This window comes from Amblyomma mixtum, chromosome 2 (assembly GCF_055824585.1).
Source record: "Amblyomma mixtum isolate Tamu chromosome 2, ASM5582458v1, whole genome shotgun sequence".
Lineage (NCBI taxonomy): Eukaryota > Metazoa > Arthropoda > Arachnida > Ixodida > Ixodidae > Amblyomma > Amblyomma mixtum.
The window spans coordinates 33,125,230-33,142,740 of NC_143013.1; the positions used below are offsets into that span (position 1 = coordinate 33,125,230).

Consider the following 17,511-nt stretch of genomic DNA (forward strand, 5'->3'; position numbering starts at 1 on the left):
TGAACGCAAGTTATCATGAAAAGCATAAGTAATCACAAACGCTTTTGTACCGACAGTGGCAGTTTCGGTCTCAGTCATGCCAGCGCTGAAGGGCACCTTGACGTCATGGTCGATCTGCCAGCCCGTACACGGCGAAAGTACATATAAACAGCGCTAAACGACAGGACTAGAAGAGGAGTAGACAAACACGGCGCTGAACTTACAACTGAATTTATTGGAAGGAAAAATTTTCAATATATACATACAAAAACGCGCACACGTGCGCACAGTCACTACATCAAAGTGGAGATACAATCAACAAGCCACGTTGGTCACACGTGTTGTACCTGCCTTCAAGCTACCCTTTGTGCAACAATGTCATTTCTTTCTTTGACAAAGCTAAAGAAGTATTGCTAACGCAACCTTTTGATTTTCTAGTGATATGAAATGCTTCGGCGACTTCTCTTGTAATCTTGTCAGTATGAAAAAATAACAATTCTGTATCGTCAAATGAAATGTTCGGGTCAGCCTAAAGAAAATGCTGAGGGGAAGAAAACAGTTGTCATGCCTTATGTGCACGCGTTGTCACATCGTTTTAAAAGGGTAGGGGCCAAGTATGGCGTGAGGGTGGTTTTTTCTGCTCCTAATAAACTGGGTAGGTTAGGAGCAGCAGTTCAGAGAAAGCAGGAAGGTGCCAAACGTAAGTCTGTCTGCAAAGTGAACCATGTGAACAAGTTCGTTAATTGCAAGATGGGGGTAGTTTACCAGATTCCATTATCATGTGGTCGCACTTACATAGGCCAGACAGGCCGATGCATTAATGTTAGGCTCATGGAGCATGCTAATTCGTTGCAAAAAAGAGATACTAACTTGTCAAGTCATTGCAGTGTATGCAAATGTGTGCCGTTCTTTGACGATACAGAATTGTTATTATTGTTATTTTTTCATACTGACAAGATTACAAGAGAAGTCGCCGAAGCATTTCATATCACTAGAAAATCAAAAGGTTGCGTTAGCAATACTTCTTTAGCTTTGTCAAAGAAAGAAATGACATTGTTGCACAAAGGGTAGCTTGAAGGCAGGTACAACACGTGTGACCAACGTGGCTTGTTGATTGTATCTCCACTTTGATGTAGTGACTGTGCGCACGTGTGCGCGTTTTTGTATGTATATATTGAAAATTTTTCCTTCCAATAAATTCAGTTGTAAGTTCAGCGCCGTGTTTGTCTACTCCTCTTCTAGTCCTGTCGTTTAGCGCTGTTTATATGTACTTTCGCCATGGAACACCAACTCGCCCAATCTACTGTTCTTCTACAGCCCGTACACTACTATATTCCTACGGATGTCTGCAACTCCGGCAAGCATGCACTGGTTGTTTCCGCGAATAACCACTGCGTTCGGTGACGTCACAGTAATTAGGGCAAGTCACCCTGACGTCACTCGAAGCGGGTGGGAACTCTGAGCGGCTCCTCGTACAACACACAAAATAATATTAAATTATGTTCCGCTGAGCGCCTGTGATTGAAACTTGCTAGAACGCATTAAATTACGCCCATGAAACACATCCTATTGTTTGTTTGCGCTAGTTAGGTGGGCGGATGAGATTAAGAAGCTTGCGGATATACGGTGGCCGCAGCTGGCCAAGGAGAGACATGGGAGAGGCCTATTCCCTGCAGTGGGCATAGTCAGGCTGATGATGATGTCTCCCTCAAGGGACAGTCTAGACAACTCTATTCAAGTATTGCTTGCAGTAAAAATTGATTATCTGCCTGTTTCTGGTTGTGTTGGCGTGGGTCAAGCAGTAAAATACGTATTTGTATTACATTGGTAAACGGTTCAGAAGCGTTCCAAGCGTGCAGAATCATATGTGAGCTTGGCGATAACAATAAACGGTTAGGTACAGTTTAAGCAAGGCTGGCTCAACCAAGACGGAGTGCAGTGAACTACGCGCCTGACATTTGAACGTTCATGCAGCATTCCCGTTACTAGCGTGCTTGTAATAGTAAAAAACTCTCGATGATGCGCACACACGGTTTCCCGCCATATGAACAACTTGATCGCACTTCGTGATGGTTTCTGACGACCTTGGTTTTTCTGCCGAAGTGCAGATTAAGGACGGATCCAGTCAAAAGAGATGGACCATTTTTTCTTTTTGCATGGCGTAGTAGGGAGAGAAAAGGAAAAGGCTGGGTGCCTTCTTAACCACATTCTTAAAGAAGAATATGCGATAGCGCTTTGGTTGGCTGCTATGGTGTTTAGAATGATTGTTTAAGGTTCTTCTTGCGATTTTCCCACCAAAACTCTGGTTGGAACCGGTTCCATTGCCATCATATGATATGCATGTCATCACCTTCTGCAACGTTCATGCACAAGGTTGGTGAAAAGTTCCCAGGCCATGGGGTCTGCTTACTTAAGACGGGCACTTAAGAACCCTGTAAATCTATCAAGGTTATCAGAGGGTAGAATTGTGCTTCTAAACCGTGCGGATATAGTGAGGTTCGTGAGTTGTCGAAACTGCGCCCCTGCATGGCTCGAAAGCAGACCCTGTGGCATGGGAACTTTTAACCAACGCTGTACTTTACATTGGATTATCCTACGGGATTATGCTAATACGACCCAGCAGTCTACGTTAATCCACCTTGATCCATTTTTTGCAGTAGGCCTACTTCCAAAATTTTGGGGGTCCTTAGGAATTTTTGGGGGTGGGCTAACCTGCTAAATCTGTAGGCCCTTAGACTGTCAAATTTGGCAATGCCCCATGCCCACTAGTGATCATGTGGCGTTTGTGACGTCACGAACCTCTCAATCGCATTCATAGATCACATGGAGTTCTCACACCACCACTGGCGCAGTGGTGCAGCGGTTAAGCGATGCGCCACCAAGCCACCAGTAGTGCTTGTGAGGCCCAGGTTGCTCTTCCGGAGCAAACACTCGCAACCAATCATTAATTTAACTTCCAGCTACCACGGCGGGCAGTTGTGATGACGTGACAAGGTCACGTGACCTCTCTCGACCAATCAGAGATTTTCATGACAGAGAAGACGGAATTTTTTTTTGCGAGACGACAACCTAAACGCTACCGCAAAAAGGCCCGTAAATGAGCTTCCCGGCTTCTTTTAAAGGTTAGTTATGTCCCCAGGTACCCACCTGGGGAATCTGGTTCCTTGATAATCGCCAAACACGTTGTTCACATACGTTGTTTCCAAAGGCCACCCACAAAAGGTGTCACCTTCAAACCCTCGCCGATCTTCCGGCAGCGACGATGGTGATAATTTGGTATAGCGTTCGTGCATCGCCCCGTGGGGCTGAAATGTTCTTGAGCACTGCGTAAGATGATCTGCTTCGATTACACGTTATATCCTCGCGGTCACGCCGGCGATGCCGTTGCTCGGTGTATAGTGCAATCCCGTCCGCTCTCGGACTTCGGTGAACTTGAGAACCCACATCAAACAAAGGATTCTGCTGCCGTTGCCGCCGACAGTAGACATACGCCACTGCTTCTCCGTTGCACCCCCGCATTTTCTCTGGCCCAAGCCGCCGTCCCTCCAGACAGGATCAGAATGCAGTTTGTCTCAACCATGCAGCGGCCGCTGACGAACGCCAATCACAAGAACACGTATGGCCACTCAGACCTCCCGGCGCCAACTGCTCGTGTTGCGGAGGGCATGTCGAACCCAATGCCGTCTACGTCGGGAATAAAGAAAAATACACCACCGATGAAGAACGCAGCCGGCGAGCCTCCTTCGCGCGCTCACATGCTCAGCTTACAGCTGGTGGAGAAGGCTGTACGTGTTGCACGCTGCTTTACCGATAAGTATCAAAGGCATCGGCAATGCACATCCGCTTGTAGCGACAGCAGGCATGGGAGAACCGATCGTGAGTAAACGTTTATATTTCGTTTTATGTCTGTTTGTATTCTACGATAAGAAAAGAAAATCTAGGAAGCGAGGCGCAATTAAGCATCTTTGCGCAAATGGAGTGTTTTTTTTTTACGGTGTCGCAATTTGTTTAGCAGCTAACCTATCGACCCATGAAATTCACTCAGCGCCTACTCATTAAGATAAGATTAAACTAAATTGTTGAACAATTAAATCGTCGTCTTTATAACTTTCAGTGAGTTTGACAACTTGAAGATAAGATGACATATTGCTAAAGGTAATTGTAGGGAGTTGTTTTTGAGGAAAGGAAATGGCGCAGTAACTGTCTCACTTCTCGTAGACGGTTAACCGCGCCGTAAGAGAAGGAAGGAAGGTAGGAGTGAAAGAACAAACAGAAACAGGTGCCGTAGTGGAGGGCTTCGGAATAATTCCTACCAAATGAAGATCTTTAATGTGCGCTGACGTCGCACAGAACCCCGAACCCCGGACCAGGACGAATTTTTCTTTAACTACGAAGTTTCTGTGAAAGCTGTATAGCTTTCCTTTGTGGCCGTATGGCTGCGCTCGGGTGGACGTCAATGAGTAATTACTCCCTTATTACAAATCTACTCCACCTTGGGGGATTCCCCTAAATATTTGGTCAACACTGTTCCCACTTCGAGTTATTGATAAATTCGCTCTCGCTCTACCATAAGCTTGCCGTCCCGGTTAGCTCATTTGGTAGAGTGACTGCTCCGGTGTAGCGGTGGTCCCGGGTTGGAATCCCGGACCAGGACGAACTTTTCTTTAACTACGAAGTTTCTGTGAAAGCTGTATAGCTTTCCTTTGTAGCCGCATGGCTGCTCTCGGGTGGACGTCAATGAGTAATTACTCCCTTATTACAGAACAGGAGCGTTTTGGCGCTTAGCCTCCATCAAAATGCGGCCGCTGCATACGTGATTAGATCCCGCAACTTAGGCTCAGTAGCCGAACGCCGCTGCCACAAAGCTACCGCGGCGGGTACCTATACCTTCCCTTGGAATCCGCCATGTTCGAACACCAGTTATCGCTTCTTCCCGGTGAATGCCCATTTGCTCATTTGTTCTGTTTGATTTCTGCTGGATCTTCGTTAAAATCGTCAGTTGCAGACAACGATGAAGTGTAGCAAAAAAAAAAAAAGAACAGAAATTGTTCATAAGCAATAGGGCACCGCCGCTTACCGCTTGGATCCCATTTAAGTCCTGCAGCGCAAGCGGAGAGAAGCTGAAGCATGTGAGGTGCTGTTTGGTCGAGTGCAAAAAACGGTGCCTTCTTCACGAATATCAGCAGTCAACCTGCAAAATGCCAGACGTTTCACAAACGTCATCGCTCTCAAGAATCAGAGTCAGCTTAGGCCATGGTACCACGTGTATATAGATGGGGGTGCAGTGGCCCGCGCTGCAGACCGATAAAGTCCCCTATTTCCTTTAGGCGCCACGAAACGGCTCTTCGCTAAGCGGCCCTTTTCGCGAGTTCTTTAAACCTTTGACACTGGTGACCTCCCGCACCTTGGTGACAAAGCTCTAAAGCCTCGCCCGCGTGGACCGTTTTCTGATTGAGAAAACGTGTCGTGCTTGAAACGCACGCGGCCCCAACGCCAAACTTCCACTCTTTGGCGGCCCGACCGAAGTTTGGATATACAGTCATGCCCCGTTAATACGACTCCCATTAATATGGATGACTCGAATTATTTACAGTTTTCATCGTCATCATCATCATCAGCCTGACTACGCCCACTGCAGGGCAAAGGCCTCTCCCATGTCCCTCCAATTAACCCTGTCCTTCGCCAGCCGCGGCCACCGTATCCTCGCAAATTTATTAATCTCGTCCGCCCACCTAATTTTCTGCCGCCCCCTGCTTTTTCAATGCATTTAAGCCTCGTTAATATGAAGGCTCGCGGTCCGGATAATGGACATGGTTAAAATGTACGGAGCCCATTGGGACCCATGTGTTTTTGTCCCGTTAATATGAACAACGATGAGAACAAAATCACGAATGACTCTGCGTGATTTTCCGCCCTTGGTATTTTGAGATGCAAAACACCAGCGAAAAGAAATGCGAGAGTGCTAATTGCCCAGTAAAGCTCTTTTCGCTTGTGTACGTGTTCATGAATTGCAGTAGCAACTTGCCTTACCATTTGTCGCAATGCATGAACGGCGGCTAAAAAAATTCCTTCTATGTGCTACATTTAAAACCATATTCCCCAGCTGCCAGTCGAGCAAGTAGAGCTATACATCATAGCGCTAAACAACGGAGACGAGGGAGAAGATGACGACAGGCGCTATCTTTAAACTTCTCCCAAGATAGCGCCTGTCATGTCCTCTTCTTCCTTGTCTTCGTTGTTTCTACGCTATGATGTATAGCCCAGTCCAACTAACCCAACTTTCCGTTATTCTATGAGCTACTAGAGAGTTCTTGGAATGTTAACAGTCGTATAGAGAAACTTCATCACTCCAAGAGGCGCCATCACGCGTCTTATGGACCACTAGGCGCTCCAAACGGGTTATAATTCGCACCGCATGATTTTAAAGATAACGGTGACCAGAATAATGTACCTGAACCTGGAGAGAAGCAGTCCATAATCATAGAACATTTTTTTTCTTATTCAATTTTCGTTTTCTTCATGATTCGTTATTGCGGACGACTCGCTTTACAGACACTTCAGCTCAGGAACCAAAAATTCCGTATTAACGCTGCACCACTGTATACACGGCCGTCTACGTATCACACGCGGCGCGTTTTCACGAGTAAAAAAAGGAAAAACTAAAGAAGCACCGGTACGCGTTGATGCTCGCCTCTCTCTCTCTCTCTCTCTCTCTCTCTCTCTCTCTCTATATATATATATATATATATATATATATATATATATATATATATATATATATATATATATATATATATATATATATATATATATATATATATATATAGGTTGCGAGAGCATGAAGTACTTGACTGCTTACAGGAGTATATAGGGACGAAGTATACGCTTCCTTAAAGGGAACATATTTATTCGACTCGACGTTTCGATCGGAAGACTGACCTTCTTAAGGTCGGTATTCCGATCGAAACGTCGAGTCGAATAAATATGTTTCTTTTAACGAATCCAAGAAGATCGGTCTTAGAAGATCGGATAACAACCACCCAAGAAGAATCCAAGAAGATCGGATAACAATCACATACCGCCAGTGGGAACCGAACCACGTGGGTGGCGCTGATGAACACTCTCAAGGTTAGCTAGGTTACTTGTAAACATAAATACCCCCGAAAGCAGAAGATTTGACAGCCGTCGCCGTAGCTCAGAGGTAGAGCACCGGACGCGTATTTCGGAGGTCGCGGGTTCGGTTCCCACCGGCGGCATGTGGTTGTTTTTTCTGCTGCTTTTCTAATAAATTATCTTCAAGAGATAACATATTCAGTAACATTCTCCATATATAAACACCACAAAATAAATAAATGTAAATAAAAATCCCCTGTGTTCCTTGGTTTCTGTGGCTTGTTGGCTTCTCTTAAAATGTATAACGAGCCCTCATTCCCCTTCACTTGTCAGCTTAGTTGCTTAAGGAGGGCATCGGGTCCGGTTCCCACCGGCGGCATGTGGTTGTTTTTTCTTCTGCTTTTCTAATCAATTATATTTAAGCGATAACATATTCGGCAATATTCTCCATTTATCAACAGCACAAAATATATAAATATAAATAAAATTCCTGTGTACCTTGATTTCTGTACACACACACACACACACACACACACACACACACACACACACACACACACACACACACACACACACACACACACACACACACACACACACACACACACACACACACACACACACACACACACACACACACACACACACACACACACACACACACACACACGTGTGTGTGTGTGTGTGTGTGTGTGTGTGTGTGTGTGTGTGTGTGTGTGTGTGTGTGTGTGTGTGTGTGTGTGTGTGTGTGTGTGTTCTCGGCGCCGCGCCGAGAACACAGCGAGAACTTCGTTGTCGTCTTCGTCTGCCTGCAGCTCGTTCAGTCGCTCATTGTCATCGTCGTCGACCCGCTGCAATATACGAGGGGGTACCCAAAAGAAACCGGACTAAATTTTTTGGTCGGCAAAGCTTCTGTGGTACCGCGTTTTGACACTAGGAGCGCATAGAACGAACATTCCAGAGTCAGTAAGCCAAGTGCCGTCGTTGAAGGAGGTCAGACTAGTTTAGGCAGAGTTTTAGAGTGACGACTGTTTTGTGTGAACGTCGTTTTTGCAATGGCTGATTTTCGTGCACAGCGTGCGCCGGTGAAATTCTGATTTTTGCTCGGAAAAAGTTGAATGGAAACTCTTGAAATATTAAGAAAGACGTACAAGGACGATGCTGTGGGGACAACTCAAGTGTTCCTGAATCTAATCCTGAATCAAAGCAACAACCATGCCAATGGAAAACTTCAAATTCACCTCGCCTCAAGAAAGCTCGTCAGGTGAAACCAAACCTCAAAACAATGCTGATTTGTTTTTTCGACGTGAGTTGAGTCGTTCATTGAGAATTTGTTCCGCAGGGTCAGACAGTTAGCTAGGCTTTCTACTTGGATGTTTTGAAAAGATTGGGCAGCAGTGTGCGGTGGAAGCGGCCAGATTTGTGGCGGTCGGGTGACTGGTTTTTCCATCATGGCAATGCCCCTGCTCACACAGCCCTGTCTCTACGACAATTTTGGACCAAAAATGGCATGACCCCTATTCCTCAACCCTCATACTCTACCGACCTTGCCCCTTGCTACTTTCTTTGTTTCCTAGAATGAAAAAATAGGTGAATGGAAAGCGTTTCGCTGATGTTCCTGAGGTGAAGAAAAAAACGACGGAGGCAGTGTCAAGCATCACAAAAGATGAATTTAAACAATGTTTTGAAAAATAGAATGAAAGATTCGACAAGCGTATCATTGCAAGTGGGGAATACTTCGAAGGAGATTGAAGGTCTGTGCTTAAAATGTGAACAAATAAGTTCAAACAAAAATAAGTCCGGTTTCTTTTGGGTACCCCCTCGTATAGACACTTTACAGCGCCGCATCACGGGGGCTGCCGTCTTTGATCACGTGATCACGCCGCCATTACACGCCTCCTGACTGTTCGGCGCGTGCCTCGTCGCGACGGCTGCTGCGTACGGTGGTGCGCTTCTGACAGCCGGTGCTTCGGCTGATGCGGTTGTAAAGGAGCGGGAAGGAGACATTAGGGTTAGGTCAAAGCTTTAAAGGACATTTTATAATCCTAGTTTTATCACTTGAGGAGTGAAAACGTGATCGGCTTCAGGTCGCGGAGAGCCGCCCAGCTCTTCGCCTCTTCGAACCAGCGTTCAAAAACACAGAGCTAACCCACTGCGCTGCAGCGTCAATAACGACGACGAACACTTTTAATCGGGTTGTTACCGGTTCTCTCAAATATTTTATTTTTTGCTGGATTGCGCAACTGAACTGTTTCATAGGCAATTTCCGGCACTCTGGTCTTTGACTGTTTTGACCCCACTCCCGGGATTTTGAGAGACAAACGTTTAGCAGTGGCATGGGGCTGGCGCTTCGTGAGCTTCTTTCAAAGCAGTTAAAAGACATGAAGTAGAGGACTACACAACTATAGTTTAAAAACAGAACATGAATGAGGTGAATAAGAGGGCCTCTTTCTGCATTGATAACGTATCGCAGGCCACCAGCACTAGCCGGTCTACGTCTAAAGGAGAACAAAGACCTATCGCGATGATTTCTGATTAGCCTTGTTCAAACCTCTTCTTTCCACCTTTCTTACAATCAGCTCCCGGCTACGTTTCCATCTTTTTAGAGTTCTATGCGTCTCCAAAAGAGATCATCGATTGCATGTTTTCGGCGTTGCATGGTCAGCCCCAGCCCATTTAATCCTGCTTGAATGTGTACTAACTCACTGGAACCCACTTCTTAAGAGCTGTCAAAGCACTTTATTTGTCAAATTATCCGTGCCTTGCTTCACTAATTGCCGATCCGCCGAGCCAGAGTAGTCCAGGGAACCGCGCCAGGAGGGCCTCTGAACGTTCGCCCGGGTTTCCTGGTTGCCCGCAGCGGATCTCGGGTCCACGGCGACGTTCTTGACGTCTTCCAGCAGCGGGGCCATTTCGGTCACCAGGCCTTCGGACGTGTCGTTGCTGATCACATGAGGCGCATGTGCGAGCACCGGCAAATGTAGGTCAGAGTCGATGTTCAGGGACCAGTCCTCAGGCAGCGGAGGCGACAGTGACGAATGGTTGGTGTCGTTCCGAAGCGCGCGATGGTCCTCAGCGCTGGTGGCAGCGGTTCTCCTGCCGCCGTGGTAGAGTGCGGCGAGTTGGTTGAGCGCGGTTGCGAACAGAGTCTTTAGGACGCCCATCTTTGTGTGGTTGACGTGTCTGTACACACCGTTGCTGGGCATGAAGACGTCCATGCTGGCGATGATGCCTGCGCACGAGACCCAAGACAAAAATTGGAGAAGTACTGAAGTTTGGGCCACTTGGTGCTGATACATAATACAGGAATTCGTCGCAAAATTGCTCATCCTATACTTTACATTCATATGTCTCTAGGAGTCCTCATACCGCTCCTTGCGCAATGGTGCAGCGGTTAAGGGATGCGCCACTGCCCTGAGATGGCAGGTGCTGCTACCGGTGGGTCTTGTGCGACCTTATAAGTTGCTCTTCCCGAGCAACCTCTCGTGATCAAGCATTAATTTAACTGCCACCTGCCAGTGTAGTTACTTTTCGCATTGTCCAGTGGGTAGGTTGTGATGTCGTCACAAGGTCACGTGACCTAGGTGACCCATCTAGGTTGCTTCTCCGGGGGTGGCTGCCTGGGGCACCCTACGCAGCTCACAACGCCGACACCGTATTTTCTGCGTAACGAAGCCTTTAACGCTACCGCGTTTAAAGTTGAGATTAATCCCGGATGATGGAGAGGACCGGCCAAAAGACATCAGGTTGTTGTTGTTGTTGTGACTGAGAGAAGGATGAAAAGGAAATTGCACGGGCCTGCCTACTCGCTCGAGCCAAGCCACCACCGCTGCCACGTGCAGATAGAGGAGAGAGAAAAGATCAGAGGAAAGAAAAAAAGGAAAGAAAAGACGCGCGGCGTAGGGCCTGCTTTTAAGGAGTGTAGTTGCGGGTTTACGGCACGCCATTTCCGAGTCTCCAGAGGGGGCGGAAGGCTCTTTTCCTTCTTCCTTTCCTTTTTACTCCTTGAGCTCAAGGATACTGTAAGCACCCGATTGAAGCAATAGAAAGCAAGCCCTGAACTATGAAAAGTGGATTGTGGATGTCCATTACAAATTATCGCAGAAAGGTCGGCGCGAAAGCTGCGTTCTGGGTGTTGTAGTCTAACGTTATGAAGGCTGCATATAGGTACGCATACCGGGTGTTTTGTTTACAAGGTCGGAAATTTTTTTAAAAAGTAAGATTTTTGAGTAAAGAGAAGCTTTTTGCAGCATAGTAACACCAGTGCTGTCGGACGAAAACAGAGAAATGATGCTAACAAGTTAAGTGATGAACTAAATTGAAACTGTTAACATTTTAAATATTACCGATAGGCACCAGATTGCAACGCAATTTAATTGAAATCGCTATGCGCCCTCCCGCAAGGGAGCGGTTTTCGAACGGACCGCGATATGGCCCAGAATTTGTCGAGCGACAGCGGCGAGGGCAATTACGTTTTCGAAATTATAGAAACAGATATAGCTATTACTAACGGCCGGCTACAAATCTGTAATTGTAATCAGATGCTTATCAGTAAAAGTGAAAACTTAACATTTAGAATCTACTTAATCAGTTTACTGGTTAATATAATTCGCCTTTTTTTTCACTTCCGCCAACATTAATATGGCGCAAAAAATCTTCTCTTTATTTCAGAAACCATATTTTTTTAAGATTTGGACCTTCTAAAAAAAAATAACAGCAGGGATATGTCTTGTTTACGTTTCCGTAATGGCTTTCAATAACGTGTTTCCTTAAATGGAAGCTGGAATGATTTTTTGAGAATTCGGGGTTATTCAAGAATTCGAATATATTGTTACGTTGCCCGAAAGGTTAGTCACAAGCAAGGGCGACCGGAGCGCAGAGCGAACAACACAGGAGACACCGAACACTAGCGCGCGCACACAAGTCAGGCACTTCCTTCTCATCGTCTTCTGTGAATATCCGTTGCATGGCCCCCCGTCCGGAAAAACACCGTCACGGTGTACTGGATGACGTTGAGGGGCATGGCGAGAGGTAGGGTTTCAGGCGAGAGACGTGGACGATATCACGTTGAAGGTGGCGGGAGGAAGCGTGCTGGAAGGCCGGAGCGATCTCGTAAGTGACAGCGGTTACCTGGCGCAGGACACGGTACGGGCCAACATAACGGGACAGAAGTTTTTCGGAGAGGCCGACGCGGCGAGATGGGGACCAAAGCAAGACGAGGGAGCCAGGAGAGAAAGAGACTGTGCGGTGACGGCGGTTGTAGAACTCCTGGAGGCCTGCGAGGCGAGAAGTCGGGAGCGTGCAAGTTGACGGGCGTAGTCAGCACGGGCAATGGCGTCTTGGGCGTATTCAGAGGACGGAGCAGCAGGAGTAGGCAGTAGCGTGTCCAAAGGCAATTGGGGCTCGCGGCCGTATAAAAGGTAAAAAGGGGAGTAACCGGCAGTATCATGGCGGGAGGAGTTGTATGCGAAGGTAACATATGGGAGAGCGAGGTCCCAGTCGCGGTGATCGGGGGAAACGTACATAGCGAGCATATCGGTCAGAGTGCGGTTGAGACGCTCAGTAAGTCCGTTTGTCTGCGGGTGATAGGCGGTGGTGAGCTTGTGCTTAGTAGAGCAGGACCGAAGAATGTCGTAGACAACCTTGGACAGAAAGCAGCGGCCGCGGTCTGTAAGAAGTTGGCGGGGAGCACCATGGTGCAATATGAGGTCGTATAGCAAAAAGTCCGCAACATCTGTAGCTGTACTGGTTGGCAGTGCCCGCGTGATCGCATAACGGGTGGCGTAGTCCGTGGCAACTGCAACCCATCTGTTGCCGGAGGTGGACTCTGGAAACGGACCCAGAAGATCCAAGCCGACGCGATGGAAAGGTTCTGGGGGCACGTCAATAGGTTGAAGTGTGCCAGCAGTGGGGAGATCATGGAGTTCATGAAGGATAGCAGGACGAAGGTGCTTGGGGACAACTAGTAGAAGGTTGGGGCCATCCGGATTGAGGCTGCGGCGATACAAGATTCCGTCAGAGAGCACAAAGCGCCGCATCGAGGGATCAGACGGTGTGGAATTGAGGCGGTCGATAATTGAGCGCAAATCGTCATCGCGGCGCTGTTCTTCTCCCATGTTGGCAAGGACAGAGATAGAAAACAGGTCGGCTTCGGTGGCAGGGCCAAACAAGTCACACTGGCCAATGGGGTAGCGGGAGAGGCAGTCGGCATCTTGGTGTAACCTGCCAGACTTGTAAGTCACGGTGTAATCATACTCTTGCAGACGCAATGCCCATCTCCCAAGCCGCCCTGCAGGGTCCTTCAGAGAGGAGAGCCAACATAGCGCATGGTGGTCGGTTTTAACCGTAAAAGGGCGGCCGTATAAATAAGGACGGAATTTGCCAACTGCCCAGACAAGGGCTAAGCACTCACGTTCTGTTATGGAGTAATTGCGCTCGGGCGCAGAAAGACTGGTGTCGGGCGCGCACACCAGTCAGGCACTTCCTTCTCATCGTCTTCTGTGAATATCCGTTGCAATATGAAGCTTCTAGGAAAAGCATGCAAAGTATTTTTGCACTAGCACATAAATTGGTGAAATAACCGTGGATTAAAATCGCACAATGTTTAGGCTTCTCCTCACTGCGTTAACAAAAGCGGGGAAGCTCGTAGTGACATCAATATCACCGAAATTTCAGATGTCCGCTGCCTTCGCCTGCATGCTTCTGTGCGTCATCCGATGCCGCCAAACAGTGCTTCGAGAGCTTCACCTTCGATGGCGTTAGTTTCCTTCCATGAAACAATTGTTTCATCGCTGGAAACGGAAAGACGTCATACGTGACGTCATTATTGGGGCCTCTGCGCGTCGCTGTGCACTGCAGAAATGTCTGAGCGCCGACGCCACTTTATTCGGCGATTACGCCACCATTTCAAATGTCACCGCAAAATAATGTCGTAGGCTTTACCTGCATGTTACACACATTCGGCCCTTTTAAACTCATCGAATTCGGAAACCACTGCAGTTGCCCTTTAAGCTCATGTTTAGATTGAAAGCCGCAGGCAAAACAGTTCACAAACTTCAGTAGTATCAGCACAGGTACAGAGTTCAGTAGGGCGTCAGGGATGACTTGATGGGGAACCATATTTTGACCTACATTGCAACGCATGCCTGCATCAAGTAGTGTCTAGGAAGACCGTCCCTTTTGGCATACTTCTCTTATGAGAGCCACCGGCTTGAGGGACCAGTTCTGACTGTGCCTCTCGCACTCTCTCTAACTTTTCAATCCCCTCATCCCTGTTCCCCAGTGCAGGGTAGCCAACCAGAAAACCCTTCTGGTTAACATGTTTGCCTTCCCTCGCCCTCTTTATCTTTCACTCCCTTGTTTGTACTGTCATGATGTCTTCACAAGTACGTATGAGTCGGCCTGTCCATACTTCTACTGGACTAGCGCTGGCGAAGTTTGTTTTCAAGACACGTAACTGTACGAGATAGGGTGGGTATGTTATAACGGTTCCAGTTTTAATATGAGCAGCCTCTAATGGCAAGTCCCGGTAAAAGCGAGGGTTTGGCGATTATTTAGCCAATGATGAAAGGCGAAAATAATAATTGAATAGAAATGTGATCGTCATACCTTAAAGGGCAACTGCAGCACCTTTTTGAGAATTTCGCGATATTCAAGAATTCAAATCTATATAGGCTGTAGGTGAAGCTTGCCAAGTGTTTTTGCACTAGCATTCAAAATAGTTACGTAATCGACGATTGAATTTTGCGCTTCTCCTCATTGCACCAGAGGAGTGCAGAGAAATTCATCGTGACGTCACGGAAGGTATTGTATGGTTTGGTTTGGTTTATTGGGGTTTAACGTCCCGAAGAAACTCAGGCTATGAGAGACGCCGTAATGAAGGGCTCCGGAAATTTCGACCACCTGGGGTTCTTTAACGTGCACTGACATCGCACAGCACACGGGCCTCTAGAATTTCGCCTTCATCGAAATTCGGCCGCCGTGGCCGGGATCGAACCCGCGTCTTCCGGGTCAGCAGCCGAGCGCCTTAACCACTGAGCCATCGCGGCGGGGCGCGGAAGGTATGATTTCAAATTACCGCTGTCGTCAGCCACACCCTGCCCTGACTCTTTACACGCTGCCAAACAACACTCTGCAGGGTTTGCCTTCGGTGGCGTTGGTTTTTTTCCTTGCAAACAGGCCTTTGTGCGTTGAAAATGTACCGATACCTTCGATGACGTCATCATGCGCCCCCTACTTGGCGTTGTGCGCTGCGGAGAAGCGTGAAGGGCGTCCGGATTTTAATCGATGATTACTTAACTATTTCAAGCGCTAGCCCAAAAAGACTTCGCATGCATTACATGAAAGTTCCACACATTCGACCCTCTTAAGCTCGTAGATTTCTAAAACTTACGCAGTTTCTCTTTAAGCTTGAAGCGTGATAGCCTTTGATGCTTATGTGCCATTAAACCCAATACAACATAACACAGATGTGGGATCGAATTCTTATGCTATATATAGAGATCCAGGTTACGCTGTGCATAGGGAGGCTGCGAATTTGCTTCCGGCCAGGAGCCTAGCCCTAAGACGCACCTATGAGCACCAACGCAGATGATCCGATGAAGATGCCCAGGACGGAGCCGACGACCTTCTGCCACAGCTGCGAACCTGTCGGCCGCGTGTCCACTGCCGGGGGCCCGGGCGGCACCGTTTCGGCCATCTATGGCGCCTGCTTGGAGGGCGCCCGGGATGACCGGGCTGGCGGCTGACCTTCTTCTTCTTCCTCCTTCTTCTTCCTCCTTCTCCTCCTTTGGATTGGACTGGATGTGATTTGACGGCTATTGGAAAACAACCTTGCAAATTAGCCACACGCGTACTACGGCGTCTCTCATAGCCTTAGTCGCTTTGGGACGTAAAGCCCATAAACCAAGCCAAACCTCTAACCTTGACAGATGTCCCCAAGAGATCTAATGCTACAATGCACACACTGTGGCATAGGAGTGGACCTATACCTTATGACATGGCCTGCCAAAACAACACAGTAATAGAAAGGATGAAAGAACCGGCGATTGAGTGGTGGGAGGAAATGCTGTCCAGCTCCGACTTCTGCAGGAGCCGACCAAAGGGGCTTGAGAAGCTCTGCAAGATCCAATGCACTCCCGGAATAGCAAGACCGTCCACCAATGTTACTCCCAATTAAAATGTTTTCATCATCATCATAGCCACACGCGTTATAACCTTGACTTGCTGAAAAATGTCAGTTGGTCGGCGTCGTTGAGTGCTCTCCGCAGTGATGTCCGATTCGGGGAATTTTTTAAGGAATTTGACGACTAAAATTTGACGAAAAGGAGCTCAGGGAAATTTGAGAACCAAAATTGTGCCACTTTTTTCAAACTGACAGAGTGCTGAAGCTGTTGCAGAGAAAATGATCCTAAAATAAAGTTGGAGGCTAGCTTGCGACATGGATTATGGATGGAAAAACTTTATGTGGTTTTGAACAGGCTTCAGGGTTATGTAGAGGACAAGGAGTTGATACCTGAAGCAATTATTTGCTTCAGGGCTAATTTATCAACGCACGACGTCTTGATACAGCTAAAAAAAATGCGATATGGATTAAAACCGACGACATATGAACCTTGAGTTGTATGCCTTCCCAGACTCTACCTCTTCCCTTAAGACGCTGTTGAGGTGTCCACTGAGGTGTGAGGCAGTTACTACACATTTCCTTTCCTCAAAACACAATTTTCGCATTAAAATTATGATGCAATCATTCGTCGTGCGCCGTTGCTGGTGGTGTCATACGACTTCTCGTTGCACATACCATACGTCTCTTAGGTTTGAGGCTAGCTCGCGACAGGTAGTCGAACCGAGTGTCCGAGTGTTTCACTCGGACCTTTGTGGATTCAACGTTAGGAAGCGCGTCTTCGTTTCATTTGTCAGTGTGCAACCTGCGTCGAGGTCGAACACTCACATCGACACACTAATGCTTTCGCCTTCACAGCACGTAAGCAGCCTTAAGCGCCCTCTGAATTTTTTGAAATATATTTCACCGCTGAAACACGAGTGGACTTCGCTCGTGCGTCGACTACGGCTACGCGTGAGCGCGAGCCAGCTGTCGAAAAGAAGACGAGGGAGAACAAGCTGCGCCCGTCTTCCGCCCAGCACCTAGTCAGTGCTGCTCCAGCGAAAGCAAGACAGCTACGCCCAATGCAAATGGCCAACGAGCAGCAGCGAGGCTCCGCGAGATCGTCGCGGCAGCCAAGTCCCGGCCACTCCCACGACAAGGGTGTCGGGACCCCCGGATCTGTCGGCGGCGGCGGCGCCACACCGGCGCAGGTCTTCCTCGGAAGCAGCGTACGCGGCTCACGCTCGCCCTCGCTCTCTCTCGTTCTGGACGAGATGCAGCGAGAGCAGGCGCGCGACAAGCGGCGCGTCATCATC

General features: G+C 47.9%; 2 protein-coding genes across 3 annotated transcripts in view; one reads left to right on the forward strand and one right to left on the reverse strand.

Moving 5' to 3' along the window:
* Window positions 1-17,511, forward strand: part of LOC149358907 (sodium-dependent nutrient amino acid transporter 1-like) — a 92,229-nt gene that overhangs the window by 28,264 nt on the left and 46,454 nt on the right. The gene's annotated exons all lie outside the window — the stretch shown is intronic.
* Window positions 9,818-16,532, reverse strand: LOC149358909 (uncharacterized). Its single transcript, XM_089571092.1, has 2 exons — window positions 15,664-16,532; window positions 9,818-10,324 (listed from the first exon to the last, which is right to left on the reverse strand). The coding sequence occupies exons 1-2, from the start codon at window positions 15,788-15,790 to the stop codon at window positions 9,822-9,824; spliced, it is 630 nt and encodes a 209-aa protein (XP_089427218.1). The 5' UTR covers window positions 15,791-16,532; the 3' UTR covers window positions 9,818-9,821.